Below are 14,927 nucleotides of genomic sequence, written 5' to 3'. Positions count from 1 at the left end.
ATGTTATAAAATTAATTTTAAAAATAAATTTTTTTAATTTTATTTTCGAGTGTGCTTGAGGTTTTTGAAAGTCAGACGCCCTTTTAGCATGCTTTGTAAGAAAACGTTGTTAAAGAGAGTTGCCAATTGACAATCAATATGTTTAATAATTAATGGCTGAATTATATTACGAACAAGTATGCTGTAAGCTAAACAAAAAAAATGTTGACTTTGATAGCTCTTCAAAAATGAAAAAAATAACTTGTTTTCATCGCTTAGTTGTATGCTATAGTTATCCGATCTGAAATTTTTTTTTTCGAACATTTTTGGATATAACTCCGTACCAATTTTTGTGAAGATAACTCTTAAAATAAAAACGTCATCCACACAAGGACCTGATTTGGATCGGTTAGGTTGTATGGAAGCTATATCCTATAGTGGTTCCGACAAATGAACAGCTTTTTTGTGAGAAACAGATGAGTTCTTAAGTGTTTCTAAAGCAGTTTGATACTCTGAAGCCGAATCTGAAAAAAGAATTTTTCTATGACCCACAGATATTCTGTAACCTGCGACTTTAGGTTTATAATACTACTGTGATCCTATTGAAGATGAAGGAATTTGAATTAATTTATTCTTCGCGTGTTTTTCGATTTCTGTATTTTTTTTTCAATAAGTTGGGAGTGTTGTTAGTGACATCTATGCTAAATTTCACGTCAAAATATTCATTAGTATCTGAGATACCCGTTGTTTTGTGAAATTTTTTTTGTAAATCGCTAGATTTACCTTCATGTAACTTCTGGCTAGTTCACAAATTCACATGACCACCCCGAGCAGGAACAAACACCTCCGGAACAAAGAAACGTTACCAGTGAACCTCTAGTTGACAAACTAAAACAAAAATTTCCAAGAGTCAGTGAAGCAAAAATTAAGGAGGACATATTCGTGGGTTCACAAATAAGGAAACTAATAAAAGATGAAACATTTGAAGAAATGTCTTTAAAAGCGTTGTTAAAAATTTTCTGGGAGATGTGAAAGCTGAAAATTACAAAGATCTACTTACTGCCTATAAAAAATGGGTTGCAACATGTCCCTTAAAATTCACGCTCTGGACTACCATCTGGCTTTTTACGCCAAAAAGTTAGCGGCTGTAAGTGACGAATATGGGAAACGACACCACCAAGACATTTTTGCTATGGGGAAACGGCACCAAGGCTAGTGGAGTGCCAGTTTGCTCGCCGATTACTGCTGGACATTTTTAACCCTTGTGTTGCTACCCAAAAAAAATCACACTGTCTGCCGCCCAGGGTACCCGGGTACCCGTACGCAAATTCGTGCGTATAAGTGCGTTAGACGTAAAGATAATTGAGTGCATTCTATCAGGATCTCTTTACTGACATCTGAGAAAGGTATTTCTACTTGAATGTACCATATAAATGTACAGACACCTTCATAGTCCTAAATCAAGAATAAAACGCGCGCTGCTCTAACGTAAATTTCTCGTTTTTGCGAAGGCCAGTTGCGTGGAATTTAAGTGATGAGGAAACAGGTCGCTCTCTTAATTGCTTTGGACCTCAGGAACGTTCCAGAATTCCGTGAAACGAATATAAGCGGTATAGTTAAGTTTCCGTCGTTGACTCACTGGAGTCACTCCAGTCAGTGTGGATAGTTCGTTAGCGTGTGTGCATATGGAGGAGTTACCGAAAGCACAGTTTTTGAGGTAATGTAAATAAAATAAATACACGATTTATTTACCACGATGGGTTTTTAATTTTATCGAAAATGCGAAAAATATGAATAAAATAAAAAGAAAAACAAAGCTGTAATACTTATTAGTACGGTGCACTATGATTATGAAATTTCAGATGCAGCTCACAAAAAACCACAAATGATTTTGTTTTATAATCAAAGCTGGCGTTGACACCATGGATCAAATGTGTACGAGGTACTCCACCCGACAGCAAACGTGTAGATGGCCGCTGTCTTCCTTTTTCAACATCCTCGACATTGCAGGCGCACCTGTTTATGTCATCTACTATGAGAATAACAGCATGCTTTGCAAGAAAACAAACAGACGAAGACTTTTCCTTCGACAATTGTGAGAAGAATGAGCAATGCCGATGATCGAAGAGCGTGTCCCGAATCAGCAAATAAAGCGAAACCACTCTACCAAAATCCCAGTCGAAAGTTTCTTTGAAGGGCCATTAGTAGAGGTGGTACCCAGAAATGACAAATGTCGAGGCGCCACTGGGAGGGGAGCTGTTGATGGATTTTGTTACATTTATAACGAGCAGCCTATTCGCAAACGACGAAAAACACGGAAATCCTGCGTTGAGTGCGATAAGCCCGTATGCGATCAGCATTCGGTGAACATTTCTAAATGTTTACATTGTAATGAGTAATTTTGAGATTTTCTTAATTTTTTAATTAATTCTTAAAATTTAGTTATTCAAATTTACTTGTTCAAATTATTACTTATATTTCACTGTGCAAATCGGAAAATAAAATTATTATTATTATTATATTAAGTATATTTTATCAATAAATATTTAAAAATGAACATAATTTGTTATAGTTATTATACAGATACTTATTTACTCCTTTTAGATATAAACTAAAATTATAATCATAATGTATTACCCGCGTACCCGGGTGGCTGAGACGTGTTTCTATTTTCAGACGTAACATTTCTGAAGTTAGAAAAAAATTTGAGCTATGTATAATGCACAATTCGCTAGATAATCGGTTAAACCATGGGGATCCAAGAGGATTTTAACCTATCCTTTTTAGAAAATATATTATTCAACAAAATATACGCCGGTGGGTACCCGGGTACCCGGGTGGCAACACAAGGGTTAAGGGATGCTCCAAAAACAAAATATTGTCGAAAAACATCGACAGGAAACTTTTAAGGTACTCTTTTTCTAAACAAAAATCCTCATAGCAACAAAACTATAGATGATAGAAGAAATCAGTATCTAATTTTCTAAATTTGTGGCAATTTTTACATAATAAACACTTTGTTCTGTGCATGTCACAAAAAACAAGTGGAGTTTTGTCTCCAACTTCGTGGTTTTTTTTCTGAGGTTCGAATTTGGTTTTAAAGTTAGTGCGCTTGGGGAATGTCTCAGCGCAGTTTCTTAAATATAGTATATATGTATGTCATACCTATTCACCAAGTCCAAGTGGAATTTCGATAGCAAAAAGGTTGAAAGTTTCAGTGTTTAAACATTGCACACTTTTAGGCGTTATAAAATATTTACTTCTGAGTGTCAATAAGCTTTTCATAATTATCAGCACATCTGAAATATAATTATATGTATAGACATAGTTAAACCTATATTTATGGAGACTAAATAAATAATTAAGGTATTTCTTTAGTGTTAATAAATACTCATAAAAGTCTTAAATTCCAGGTGTTAACCAAATATAAAAATATAAACATATAAAAATAAGTTTATATTAATAAAATTTCATTTCTTCGTTTTCTGTAGTACAATGAAAACCTCGGTTGTAAAATATTGGCTGTTAACTGTTTTAATGAAAACTAAGCTCTTATGGCACCGTCCACAGCAGATTCGTCTGAACTAAAAATTCTTATTTGAGCAGCAATTCCTATTTAGGAACACATAATAATATTACAGTATTAATACAAAATCAACATGAATTAGTTTTCTTGTGAATTTATGCTAAGATGTTAATAGGGCATTGCAAAAAATTCCGCTACAAATCCTCCCATATGTATATGATTTATACTTGTATAGTCGATAAAGCCTATAGGTTTTATATTATACAAATACATATCTGCCGTAGAGTATAGTAGAATACTAATGTCATGTATTGTGAGCGATAACAATTTAAGTAGATTATTATGTCATTGATTTTTCACTTTCTTTTGAAGCGGTTTGTGACTGGTTCACTCTAAGCTGATGCTTACAAATGTACCCTCTCGTATATATACTAAATGTTAGGGAGATTTAATTTTTTACCCATGATGTGTGGGAATTTTCGTACTACACTATTTTTTATATTCAATATTAATAATTCTGAAAGGTAGATATTTCCTAGACTTACTTTACAATCTGCTTTACAAGCTCGTTGTAAGCTAACCTTCGAACGTCGAACTCCCATGATACCCTATAAGCACTTTTATCAAGTCAGAAAAAATCGGAGAACTACCACAACTAGTTCCTGACTTTTCCTTCTTTAAAATTGTTCACTCAGAAAAAAATGAAGATGTGGAAACGAAACTAAGCACAAAAGGAGTATTAAACATAAGAAAGGTCTCTCAAGGAAAAATGCGTTTTTTGTAAATTTTTTTGAAGAGGCATTTTATATAATAAATTTAACATATCAAAAACTAAGCATTTAAAAATTTTTATATATTTATTCTTATATATATTTTAATAATAATTTTTTAAAATTTTCGATTACCTTGATCTAACGGGTGATTTTTTGAGGTTAGGATTTTCATGCATTAGTATTTGACAGATCACGTGGGATTTCAGACATGGTGTCAAAGAGAAAGATGCTCAGTATGCTTTGACATTTCATCATGAATAGACTTACTAACGAGCAACGCTTGCAAATCATTGAATTTTATTACCAAAATCAGTGTTCAGTTCGAAATGTGTTTTATCGACAAATTTTGTTCAGCGATGAGGCTCATTTCTGGTTGAAATGCAGCATTTGGGGTGAAGAGCAACCAGAAGCCGTTCAAGAACTGCCCATGCATCCCGAAAAATGCACTGTTTGGTGTGGTTTGTACGCTGGTGGAATCATTGGACCGTATTTTTTCAAAGATGCTGTTGGACGCAACGTTACGGTGAATGGCGATCGCTATCGTTCGATGCTAACAAACTTTTTGTTGCCAAAAATGGAAGAACTGAACTTGGTTGACATGTGGTTTCAACAAGATGGCGCTACATGCCACACAGCTCGCGATTCTATGGCCATTTTGAGGGAAAACTTCGGACAACAATTCATCTCAAGAAATGGACCCGTAAGTTGGCCACCAAGATCATGCGATTTAACGCCTTTAGACTATTTTTTGTGGGGCTACGTCAAGTCTAAAGTCTACAGAAATAAGCCAGCAACTATTCCAGCTTTGGAAGACAACATTTCCGAAGAAATTCGGGCTATTCCGGCCGAAATGCTCGAAAAAGTTGCCCAAAATTGGACTTTCCGAATGGACCACCTAAGACGCAGCCGCGGTCAACATTTAAATGAAATTATCTTCAAAAAGTAAATGTCATGAACCAATCTAACGTTTCAAATAAAGAACCGATGAGATTTTGCAAATTTTATGCGTTTTTTTTTAAAAAAAAGTTATCAAGCTCTTAAAAAATCACCCTTTAGTAGCCGATCTCCAGGGAGACCTTTGGAGAAAGGTGCCTAGCGGTGAGGAATAATTTTCGGCTTAAAATTACAACAAATTCATGAACCCTCAAAAATATTGGTGGTCGTGTAGTACAACAAATTTTGAAATTTTGATTTACACTGATGGACTAATGTCTAAAAAATAAGTTTTTTTTTTTTAATTTTGAAGTCTGTTTAAAAACACGAAAAGACTTTTTCGACTACTAATAATATTATTGTCTAGAAAATTTCAGGATAAGATCGAAAGTCTAGTAAATTTATATTATATTATATACTATTTTTATACATGAAGAATCGGAGGCTTCAAAAAAAATCTTTTTTTTGTAAACAAATTAAAACTTAGAGACGCTTAAAAATTGAAATAATTATCAAACAACTTTTTTCTTCAATCATTACCCGAATAATATAATATTATATATAAGAAGGTGGAGTGAAAATTTTCTTCGAAAATTTTCTCTCACCGATTCTGAAAACAGCGTTTCGGGAAAAAGTTTTTAAAATTTCGAGGGTCGATACACTTTGGAGTATATTTCACAAATCATTTTTAGTTCGTGATTATCTCCAAACTTAACCTCACCTTACTTATTCTAGTTACAAAAGTCACAACACTGTCCGTAGCGTGCAGCGAGAAATCATGGAATTTTCATTTTTCATATATTTTTTACTAATTCTTTATATGGCTGTGAGAGCACGTTTACATTACAGCCAACACAAGTGTATATACTTGTACTTACTATGTGCATATGAAGTCGACCGAAGTGATAAGTCATAACCGGTCTGTGCTTAAGCGTGCGCAAGCGTTCTAGGCAATAAAATATTTTATAACGGCTATTTTGTTTATAAGATTAGCTCGCCCGCCGTTGTGTGCCTATTTATATCAAGGATATCTCAATGGACTGAGCAATCTAGAAATGCAGAACATTTAGCGCAGTTCACCACTTGCCAGCGGCGCAGACAGTTCGAATTTTCCGCGGCACTTTTCGAACCATTGAGTGACTTTTAGTTGTGTGTATGTGTAGTGTTGCAATAGCTCAATGAATGCGGAGAGTGAAATTAAAAAATTAATACAAAATTGCTGTTGAAATTAATGCACTTTATTGCGCCCAGACGGCAGTCACTAAGCGACACTCGCTGTTGAAGCTGTTTTGAAGTGTCGGGCGACGTGCGGCAGCAGACATGACAACAGCAGTAGTTCGAGGTAGAAAAGTAAACAAGTGCGACACATGAAAAGCGATCAGTATCGAACAATTTAATGATTATTACCTTGAATATTTATTTATTATCATATATTTGTACATCGTTAAAGTGTTAAAGTAAAGTGAGGAAGTCGCAGTACTTATAAACACCCACTGCAGTAAAAAGTAAATCAATCACGACTAAAAAGTATTTTAGCTGATTTTCTGTGGGAAATTTCATTAAATACGGTAGTAAATCGTTTGACTGCAACGAAGTTGTGTAGCGTAACCAAATAGTGCCACACTCGTAATATACAAAATATAATAATAGTGAAATGCGAATGAAATTGTTTCAGAATTTAACTTTTTTCGGATTCTTCGGTGCAATTTCTGGTTGTTTAAAACTAAAAAAAAAAAATTAAAAGTTGCCAATTATTAAAATTATGAATAAAACAAAATGGTTATTTATAAAGGAAAAATGCAAATTCAAAAAGGTTAGGAATGTAGAAATTTGAAAAATTTTCTTGTAAAATATTACAGCCGATTTATTAATTTAATGTTAATAAAATTGAAAACATTAACGAAAAAAATATTTGTGAAACTAAAAATAATGTTTGGAAACTATGTTGCCAATTGTTCAAAAATTTTTATTAAAGCAAAGTGATTAATGAATAAGGCCTCGCCTGGACCGAACTGGACTCTCTGCTGTAGATAATTTTTAAACATGTTAAACGTTTCTATTAAATAATTATTAAGGGGCTGCAACGTTGCTATAACTCAAGGGAGGGTGAGAAAAGCTTGCCCTCTAATAAGTTTAATATATATATTTTCTAGACCACCAAAGTCTACAATAGCCAAAGTCGCTTAGAATAATTCTTGTAAGAACATGAATGACATCGGATGATAATTCCGTCCATATAATGGTACTGTTAAAAACTAAAGCCCGTAAAATCAATAAGAAAATTTGCGAAAGACACTTTTAGTTAAAATCATATATCTCGTGATCTGCTCGACCGATTTAAACAAAATAAAGTACATAATATTCCTCTGACACTCATTTGCCACAGTGTAACGATCGGACTGCAACCATATAACACAATTTAATTTTAAATTACATCTAACGCTTTCTTTTCCAGTGTGCAAATGAAGAAGCTATGGTATATTAATATAACGGGATAAAATTTTGTACGAGGAATGCCTTTAGTGTGTGCCATCCTATGACTATAAGTTGTCCAAATCCAACAAAACTATTCTAGCCCCTAGGTAACGATTATTTTGGCCCCAGTAAATATTGTCGACTTTTTATCGCAAATATCCGTAAATGTTTGAGGTATATATTTGAAATGCATTGATTATCCTTCCCTGAAAATGGTATGTCAAAAATGGGTTGAATCAGGTCAATACTTCGTTTGGCTCCCATATATGTACCTTACACAACGTTTTTCGAACTTCCAGGTGACTTTATGCCACATATGTATGTATATCTCTATGAAAATGACAGAGCGTGTTTTTGACTCATAACAGTGTATCTTTGTCCATAAAATGGCTACAATCGGGCGAAAACTTGAACTATCCCCCTATAACTGATATCAGGATTTTTAAACATCCAGCTGACTTTACTCTATATAATTGGTGATGGTATAGGAAGTCCTCCAATGAATATAGACAACATTTCATTAGCATGTGGCATATTAATTGTATATAGTAGTGTCAAGAATAAATAAAATCTGGCCGATACTACCCAAAACTCCTTATACTACGAGTATATATGCAATTATAACGATTTTCGTTTTTCCAACAAACCTTGTATCGAATACGTCTGTCAGTGTATAAGTTATTAATATTTATATATCATTGCTTGGATTCCAGGTTGACGTTAGACATCTAAAGGTATTTCCCTGGATTTCATTTTCGCAACTCGCAGGAGTATAATATATTTGGAGGCATAAAACTTAGCTCTTTCTTACTTGTTTTAAATCAAATTGATAAAATGATTAAACTGTGTCATTTTTTTAGGCTTATATAATTTTCAAGTATTTTCAATGAATGCGCTCAAAGGGTTATATTCACTTGGAAGTTAGAAAATATATATTTTTTCTTGAAACTCTTTTGAAGCGGCATTTGATTTATTAAATAAAAAATGTGGCGTATTTATAGAATTTAATGTATGTACATTAATAAAAGGTAATTTATTTTGAAATATTCTGAGTTCCCTTTATCCCGCAGCTGATCTCCGAGAAGACCACGGAAAACATGTTTGAGGACGGTTTCTGTGTTTCAAATTATCTTAAAAGCAAAACCCGAAAAATCTATTATTAAGACAACTGGATACAGGTAGCGTTCGAAGGATTTGTCAAATTTTGATTTTTGCCCAAATGACAGCTTCCCAAGAAGAGATAGCTTTTTAGGTGCAAAATTTACACTTCAGAATGGTTGAAAAATCCAAAAATTAATATCAAAATATATTTATTATTCCTGCAATCGTTACCTGATAAATATGTCTGAGAAAGTTATGTGACAATTTCGAGTTGATCGGTTTAGCCATTTCGGAGAAATTTGTTTTGCCGTTTCTGAAAACAGCGTTCCGAGATCATTGCTTTTAAAGCTTTAGTAACCGATTACATTAAGTTCAGAAAATTCTTACAAATAGGCTCGTATCTTCAAAACCATTTGCTGGATTTATTTGAAATTTTTAAAGAATATTTTCAAATACAAATATGTGCGTAAATATAAAAGAATTGATTTTTTTCACAAACGACTTAATCTCAATCGCTCTGTCTATCCTCATATTCAGTCTAGGCCAGCGACTTAATTTTTTTATTTTTAGTTTTTTTTTTACACTTCTTTACGCTCTAGCATATTGCAGTTAATTTAGTTACGGTGCTTACTTGTTACTTTACTCATATTTAAAAAAAAAAATCGACGTGTCATGCCTTATGATTTCAGGCAGATTTTTATGCATTTTGTAAGATAAGAGGTTAAGGGGTTTGCATCCCTTAACGGATTATACATATTTGCTATGATTCCGTGAGTTTTTAACACCTTAACCTAAAATCATTACGTTATCCGGGCATCTGTTTGTCTGATTGGTCGCTTAGCTTTTGCGGAAAGCTGTTCACTTGTAGACGACTTTACAGCAGATAGTTAAGACAGTGACAGATTCAGATGGGTAAAAGAGGGGTATTTTTTCAGACCGCAAAATTGTCGTGATCGTAAAGCTCTGAAAAAAATTAGCAACTGGAAAAATAAGGAAACTACAAATTTATAATTAGAATTTTTTGCTGATATTCCATCTCTAACCCATTCACTCAGTGTGATTCTTCAGAAAGAATCGATCGATCTGGCAAAGACATCAAATATGATAGACATGCTACTTGTTATATTCCTAAATCGAAGACAAAGAGCTGAGCATTATTTTCGATCAATTTATTCAGACACGGAAAAATGGCGACAAAAGTGAAAGTTGACGAAGGGAAACCAAGAATCTATGGCCGACAATAAAAACGCAAAAATTTCTGCGTGCGAACTTGCGAAGAATACTACAGGGTCTCAGCGTATATTCCTCTGGCGAAGATTTGAAGACGCGCTTTTCTAGAGAAGTATTGGATGATTGGTTAGATTTCAACTGAGTTTGCTGCTTCCAGAAAAAGTATGTGCTTTGAAAACTAAAGAAATGGAGAATCCTATTGACTGCTTGATAGACAGATTCAAAGGCTCTTTGATTAATAACAACGTTGAAAAACTGCGATAGACCCTCAAGTATACCCCATAATTCATAATTTTCTTCGCATATTCTGCCCACTCGCTGTGACGAATGCGAGCTCTGAAAACTCTTGTTCCACACTTCGTCGCATGGAAGCGTAGCTGAGGATGAATATACTTCAAGATAGATTGATCAGCCTGGCGTTGCTGCACACACATCTGAACATTGAAGTCACTGTAGAGGAAGTTCTCGAAAGAGACTTAAAACTTGGCCCAAATCGTTTTGTGTTGTATGTCACTAGCACGTCTATGATCTATTATGTGTTTTTCAATTTAGTAGGATTTGATATTCGAAAATCGATTTGAAATTTTTCACCGTGATATTAAATTTCCTGAAGACTACTGTATTTAATATATTGTAACACTCTTCACGTTTCAAGCAAAAGTTTGCATATGTCTTAACTTCGACGACTGTTTTGCCATATAATAAAGTGTTATCGGAAGTTCTGATGCTAAACCATTTTTGACAACTTCAACTTATTGCCAATACGTTTGTGTCATTCCTTATTCCTTATATGAATGAAGTATATAATTTGAGAGTCATTGCAAACTTATCTTAGTCACGTACTTTTATAGTCTATAAAAATCATGGTAGTCGGTGTGAAATCCAACAAACAAAAAATATGCTATAAATTATATGACATCGGAGTTCCCTGAAATAACCAAAAAATAGGGTGTGTCAAAAGGAAAAAAAAGTTAATAATTTTTCCGAATCATTTCTCTCATGGAAATAGGTTATAGATTTGTATATAAGCGTTGTCTCACCCTATATTAAATTAAATATTTTCAAACATATACAAATACACCTTCAATTGAATGCATTATAAATTCATTCAACAGTTGAGCGATAAGCTAATTGCCATAAAACCATTATAAAGTAATTCAAATATTTACACCTGTGCTTAAGTGTACAAGTGGATTAACCGAAAGACGATTAATCAGTCATGTATACAGTGGTGATTGCTTTATGGGTGATCAAAATCTTATCGCGATTGCAGCGCATGCCTTGGTGGAGTGTCGCAAATTTCGGTGATTGAGTGTACTGTTAACAAAAGAGTATGCAAATACGACTATAGATGGGAGCGAGGTACAATAATATTATATATGTAGTAGAGTTACCGTGCGTGCTTCCATCTAATATATACCATATACCCATACAAGATATGTCAATAAAAGCTGTGATATGGCAACTTGAATGAAGTATTTTAATTAGATTATTTTTATTATTTTTAGGTCCTTGGTTTGGCATACGCCATCTGCAGGCATTGCTGATATTCTTCAATATTGTGGTCGTCTATTTTAGTCGTATCAATGTGTCCGTTTCGGTGGTGGCTATGACCAATGCCAATACAACAAATCCAAATTTTCCGGTAAGTGGCTCTCAGTGTATTAATTGTTTGTGTTAAATTGTGTTGGGAATCTAACAATCGATAGACAAGAGCATAAGAGAGTAGAATCATATTTCGGGACACAGGAAACCCTTATTTTAGGTTAGGTTGAAGAACTGATCTTTGCATCAAATATATCTCACCTGGATCATGTTGAAGGGCACAAAATTGTGAAAACCTACTATTTTGAGATTTTTTTTGTAGATTTTTTTTAATTAAAAATTATAGAGAAAAGTCTTAATTATATTTAAATTATTTCATGTTTCTTTTGTCACAAAAAATAATAGGTCTAATCGAACGTTATTTTCTTTTTTTCCTAATTTTCCCTCCAGGAATACGATTGGAATGAGAAGCACAAGTCGGTCATCATATCAAGTTTTTATTGGGGCTATGTCGTCACACAATTCCCTGGCGGTTATCTTAGCCGTCGCTTCGGTACAAAGATCGTAATGCTGGGTTCGACTATTTGTTCTGCCATTTGCAGTGTGCTGACACCGATTTTAATACCACTTGGTGGCTGGCAAGCTTATTGCGCGATACGCATTGTAATGGGTCTAGCACAGGGTGTGATTTTTCCGGCTATACATCAACACCTGGGCAAATGGTCACCGCAAAAGGAACGCAATTTCTTGGGCACCATCAGTCACTGCGGCACCGATTGCGGCATTATTATGTCCATGGGTGTAAGTGGTCTTATTGCGAGCAGTGCGATCGGTTGGCCTGGCATATCCTACGTATCGGCTGGCGCCTGCTTCGTTTGGTGTGTACTGTGGCTATTCTTTGGTTATGATAATGCGCCGTCGGCACGCTTCATAACGCCTGAAGAACGTCAGTACATCGAGTCTGATCTGATGCGTGAAGATGATTTCCATAAACAGAGCATACCGGTGCCATGGTTGGCGATCTTCACTTCGGTGCCATTCCTCAGTCTGCTGGTGGTGCGCTGTGCACAAGCATGGGGCTACACAACACTGCAAGCGCAGATACCCTCCTACATGGCGGGCGTATTGAATATGGAGATAAAGAGTAACGCGCTCTTCTCGGCATTGCCATATATGGCAATGTTTTGCTTGACTTTCGTTTTTCTCTTCTGCGCCGATTTCGTCATGACCAGAGGCTTGCTTACGCTAACGATTTTGCGTAAAGTGTGCAACACGATCGCCTTGTGGATACCGGCCGGGTTAATGATTGCCATTGGTTTTCTGGACGAAGAACAAAAGACGCTGGCGATCGTGTTGATGATCTTGAATGTCGGCTTTAATGCGGGCGCTACAATTGGCAGCACCTTGAATACGATCGATCTCTCGCCGAATCATGCGGGTGTGCTTATGGGCATTGTCAATACGATTGCCAATTTTGTGCCAATCGTAACGCCACTGCTGGTCGGCGTCATTGTAACGAATGAGGTGAGTACTGTTATAGTTATACAGTGCGATTATAACTTTAATCTTTCTCTCTCTCTCTTCTCTCTTTTAGCACGATCGCGCGCTTTGGCAAATTGTTTTCATTATTTCAGCAGAAATTTTCTTCTTTGGAAATTTGGTTTATATTATATTCGGCTCTGCGTTAACGCAACCATGGGATGCACCCGACTTTTTGACACGCAATAATGTGGAGAGTTACCAAAACAATGTTTCTAAGTCTGAATTGAATAGCAGTCCGCTTACTCAGAGCACAGTGGAGTTGGTGAAAGCAGAAATGCCACAGACCGAACTCACGTATGATGGTGAGGAAGGGGTAGACAACGATGGTTTTGGCAAGCAGCAGGTGAAACATGACAAACGGTTACCATAAGTATGTTATGGAATATATGTGATTTCATATTTGGTTTGGTATAGTTCGTATTGTTTTTAGTATTTTTTGCTTGGAATACATGAACAATTAAGTCAATTGAAAATGATCCTAAAATGGCGTGAATCTAGTGCTAACATAATTATTATGTATTAACTGTATCTTGAATAGGAAATAATATAACTCGTGTTGTAAATGAGTGTGTCTAGACCAAGTTATTAAAAGTATCTAACAGTAACATCAAAATTTTTTTAATTTACCAGTAGACTGGGTGAAAACATCTGCAGTAGCAGTCACTACTCTTTATGCTGATCTGAAGTCGCGGCTGTCAATGCGTGTATTTATGAAGCTCAAATATTTGCTTTCAACTGTCTAATTGTGGCTCATTAACAAATTTATTTTTATCAAGCTAGGGAAGTCACTTACTATTTTCTCGCATATCAAAGTCTTTATTACTGTAATTCCGATAAGATTGAGATTGTTGGGTGTTTTATCTAAATTGCCACCATTAAACTTTGGATTGCTCAAATAGTTCGTGATTGCCAAAGATAAGCAAATCATTCATTATAAAAGATGTTGAGAAATGCAAACTTATCAAACAGTTTCACATTGTATTACATTGATTAAAATAAATCATTGAGGTTTGGTACATCATGCAATGACTTGGTAGTTTTTAATCTGATCGAATCTTCACAGACAAAACACGACCAAAATTATATATTATTTTTTTAATATTGCCATTTTCTAAACTTTTGGTATTTTATCAACCGTGTGTCATTTTATAGACAATATCTTCTGGTTTCATATCTATTTGGGTTTTATCGACTGGCCAGAATCACTAGATCAGTGCAGAATCATTGTTTTACCGGCGGATGTTTTACCAAAGATCGAGTGTAAATCGAAAAATTAAATTTTTTTCCAAAGAGAGATGAATGCAACTTAACAATACATATCGGGTGATCTGATAAAACTAGGCGTATTTTTTTCTATAGCCTTTTCCGGACAGATCATGCATGATTCATGCCAAGCTGCCATGTTATCTTTGTTCAGGATTATTCGGCATTTCATCATGAAAAGACTTACGACCTTTCGAAGCGATATCACTTCGCTCTATGAGGTTTTGAAAAGTTTTACGAAGATCCGACGTTTTCGAGCCAAATTTGGTTCAGCGATGAAGCCCATTTCTGGCTCAATGGGTATGTAAACAAGCAAAATTTTTACATTTGGGACGAAGATCAACCTGAAAAGATTCAAGAGCTGTCATTTAATCATTTAATCAAAAAAAAAAAAAAAATACGGTTTGTGGGCCAGTGGAATCATCGGTCCTTGAAGCAACACATCACGCATGTCATTAGCCAGTCACCAGTCAAAATGCTTGAACGCGTCATCGAAAATTGAACTGAAGTGATGGACCATCTAAGACATAGCTATGAAAAAGATAATCTTAAAAAAATAA

The 14,927-nt window shown here is 34.9% G+C and overlaps 1 protein-coding gene across 3 annotated transcripts; it reads left to right on the top strand.

The window, feature by feature from the left end:
- Positions 1-6,188: 6,188 nt before the first annotated feature.
- On the top strand, positions 6,189-13,707 carry LOC105226238 (putative inorganic phosphate cotransporter). 3 transcript variants are annotated; one of them, XM_049452952.1, is made up of 4 exons: positions 6,189-7,024; positions 11,526-11,662; positions 12,013-13,086; positions 13,157-13,707. In XM_049452952.1, the coding sequence occupies exons 1-4, from the start codon at positions 6,988-6,990 to the stop codon at positions 13,472-13,474; spliced, it is 1,566 nt and encodes a 521-aa protein (XP_049308909.1). In that variant the 5' UTR covers positions 6,189-6,987; the 3' UTR covers positions 13,475-13,707. The 3 variants fall into 3 exon arrangements, with proteins under 3 accessions (XP_049308909.1, XP_011203368.2, XP_049308910.1); XM_011205066.3 differs by having other exon boundaries at positions 6,195-6,553; XM_049452953.1 differs by having other exon boundaries at positions 6,583-6,779.
- The last annotated feature ends 1,220 nt before the right edge of the window (positions 13,708-14,927 follow it).

Source organism: Bactrocera dorsalis, chromosome 3, assembly GCF_023373825.1.
Source record: "Bactrocera dorsalis isolate Fly_Bdor chromosome 3, ASM2337382v1, whole genome shotgun sequence".
In the NCBI taxonomy this organism is placed as follows: Eukaryota; Metazoa; Arthropoda; class Insecta; order Diptera; family Tephritidae; genus Bactrocera; species Bactrocera dorsalis.
Note: the sequence above shows the minus strand (reverse complement) of the source record. Positions and strands in the feature narration are given on the sequence as shown.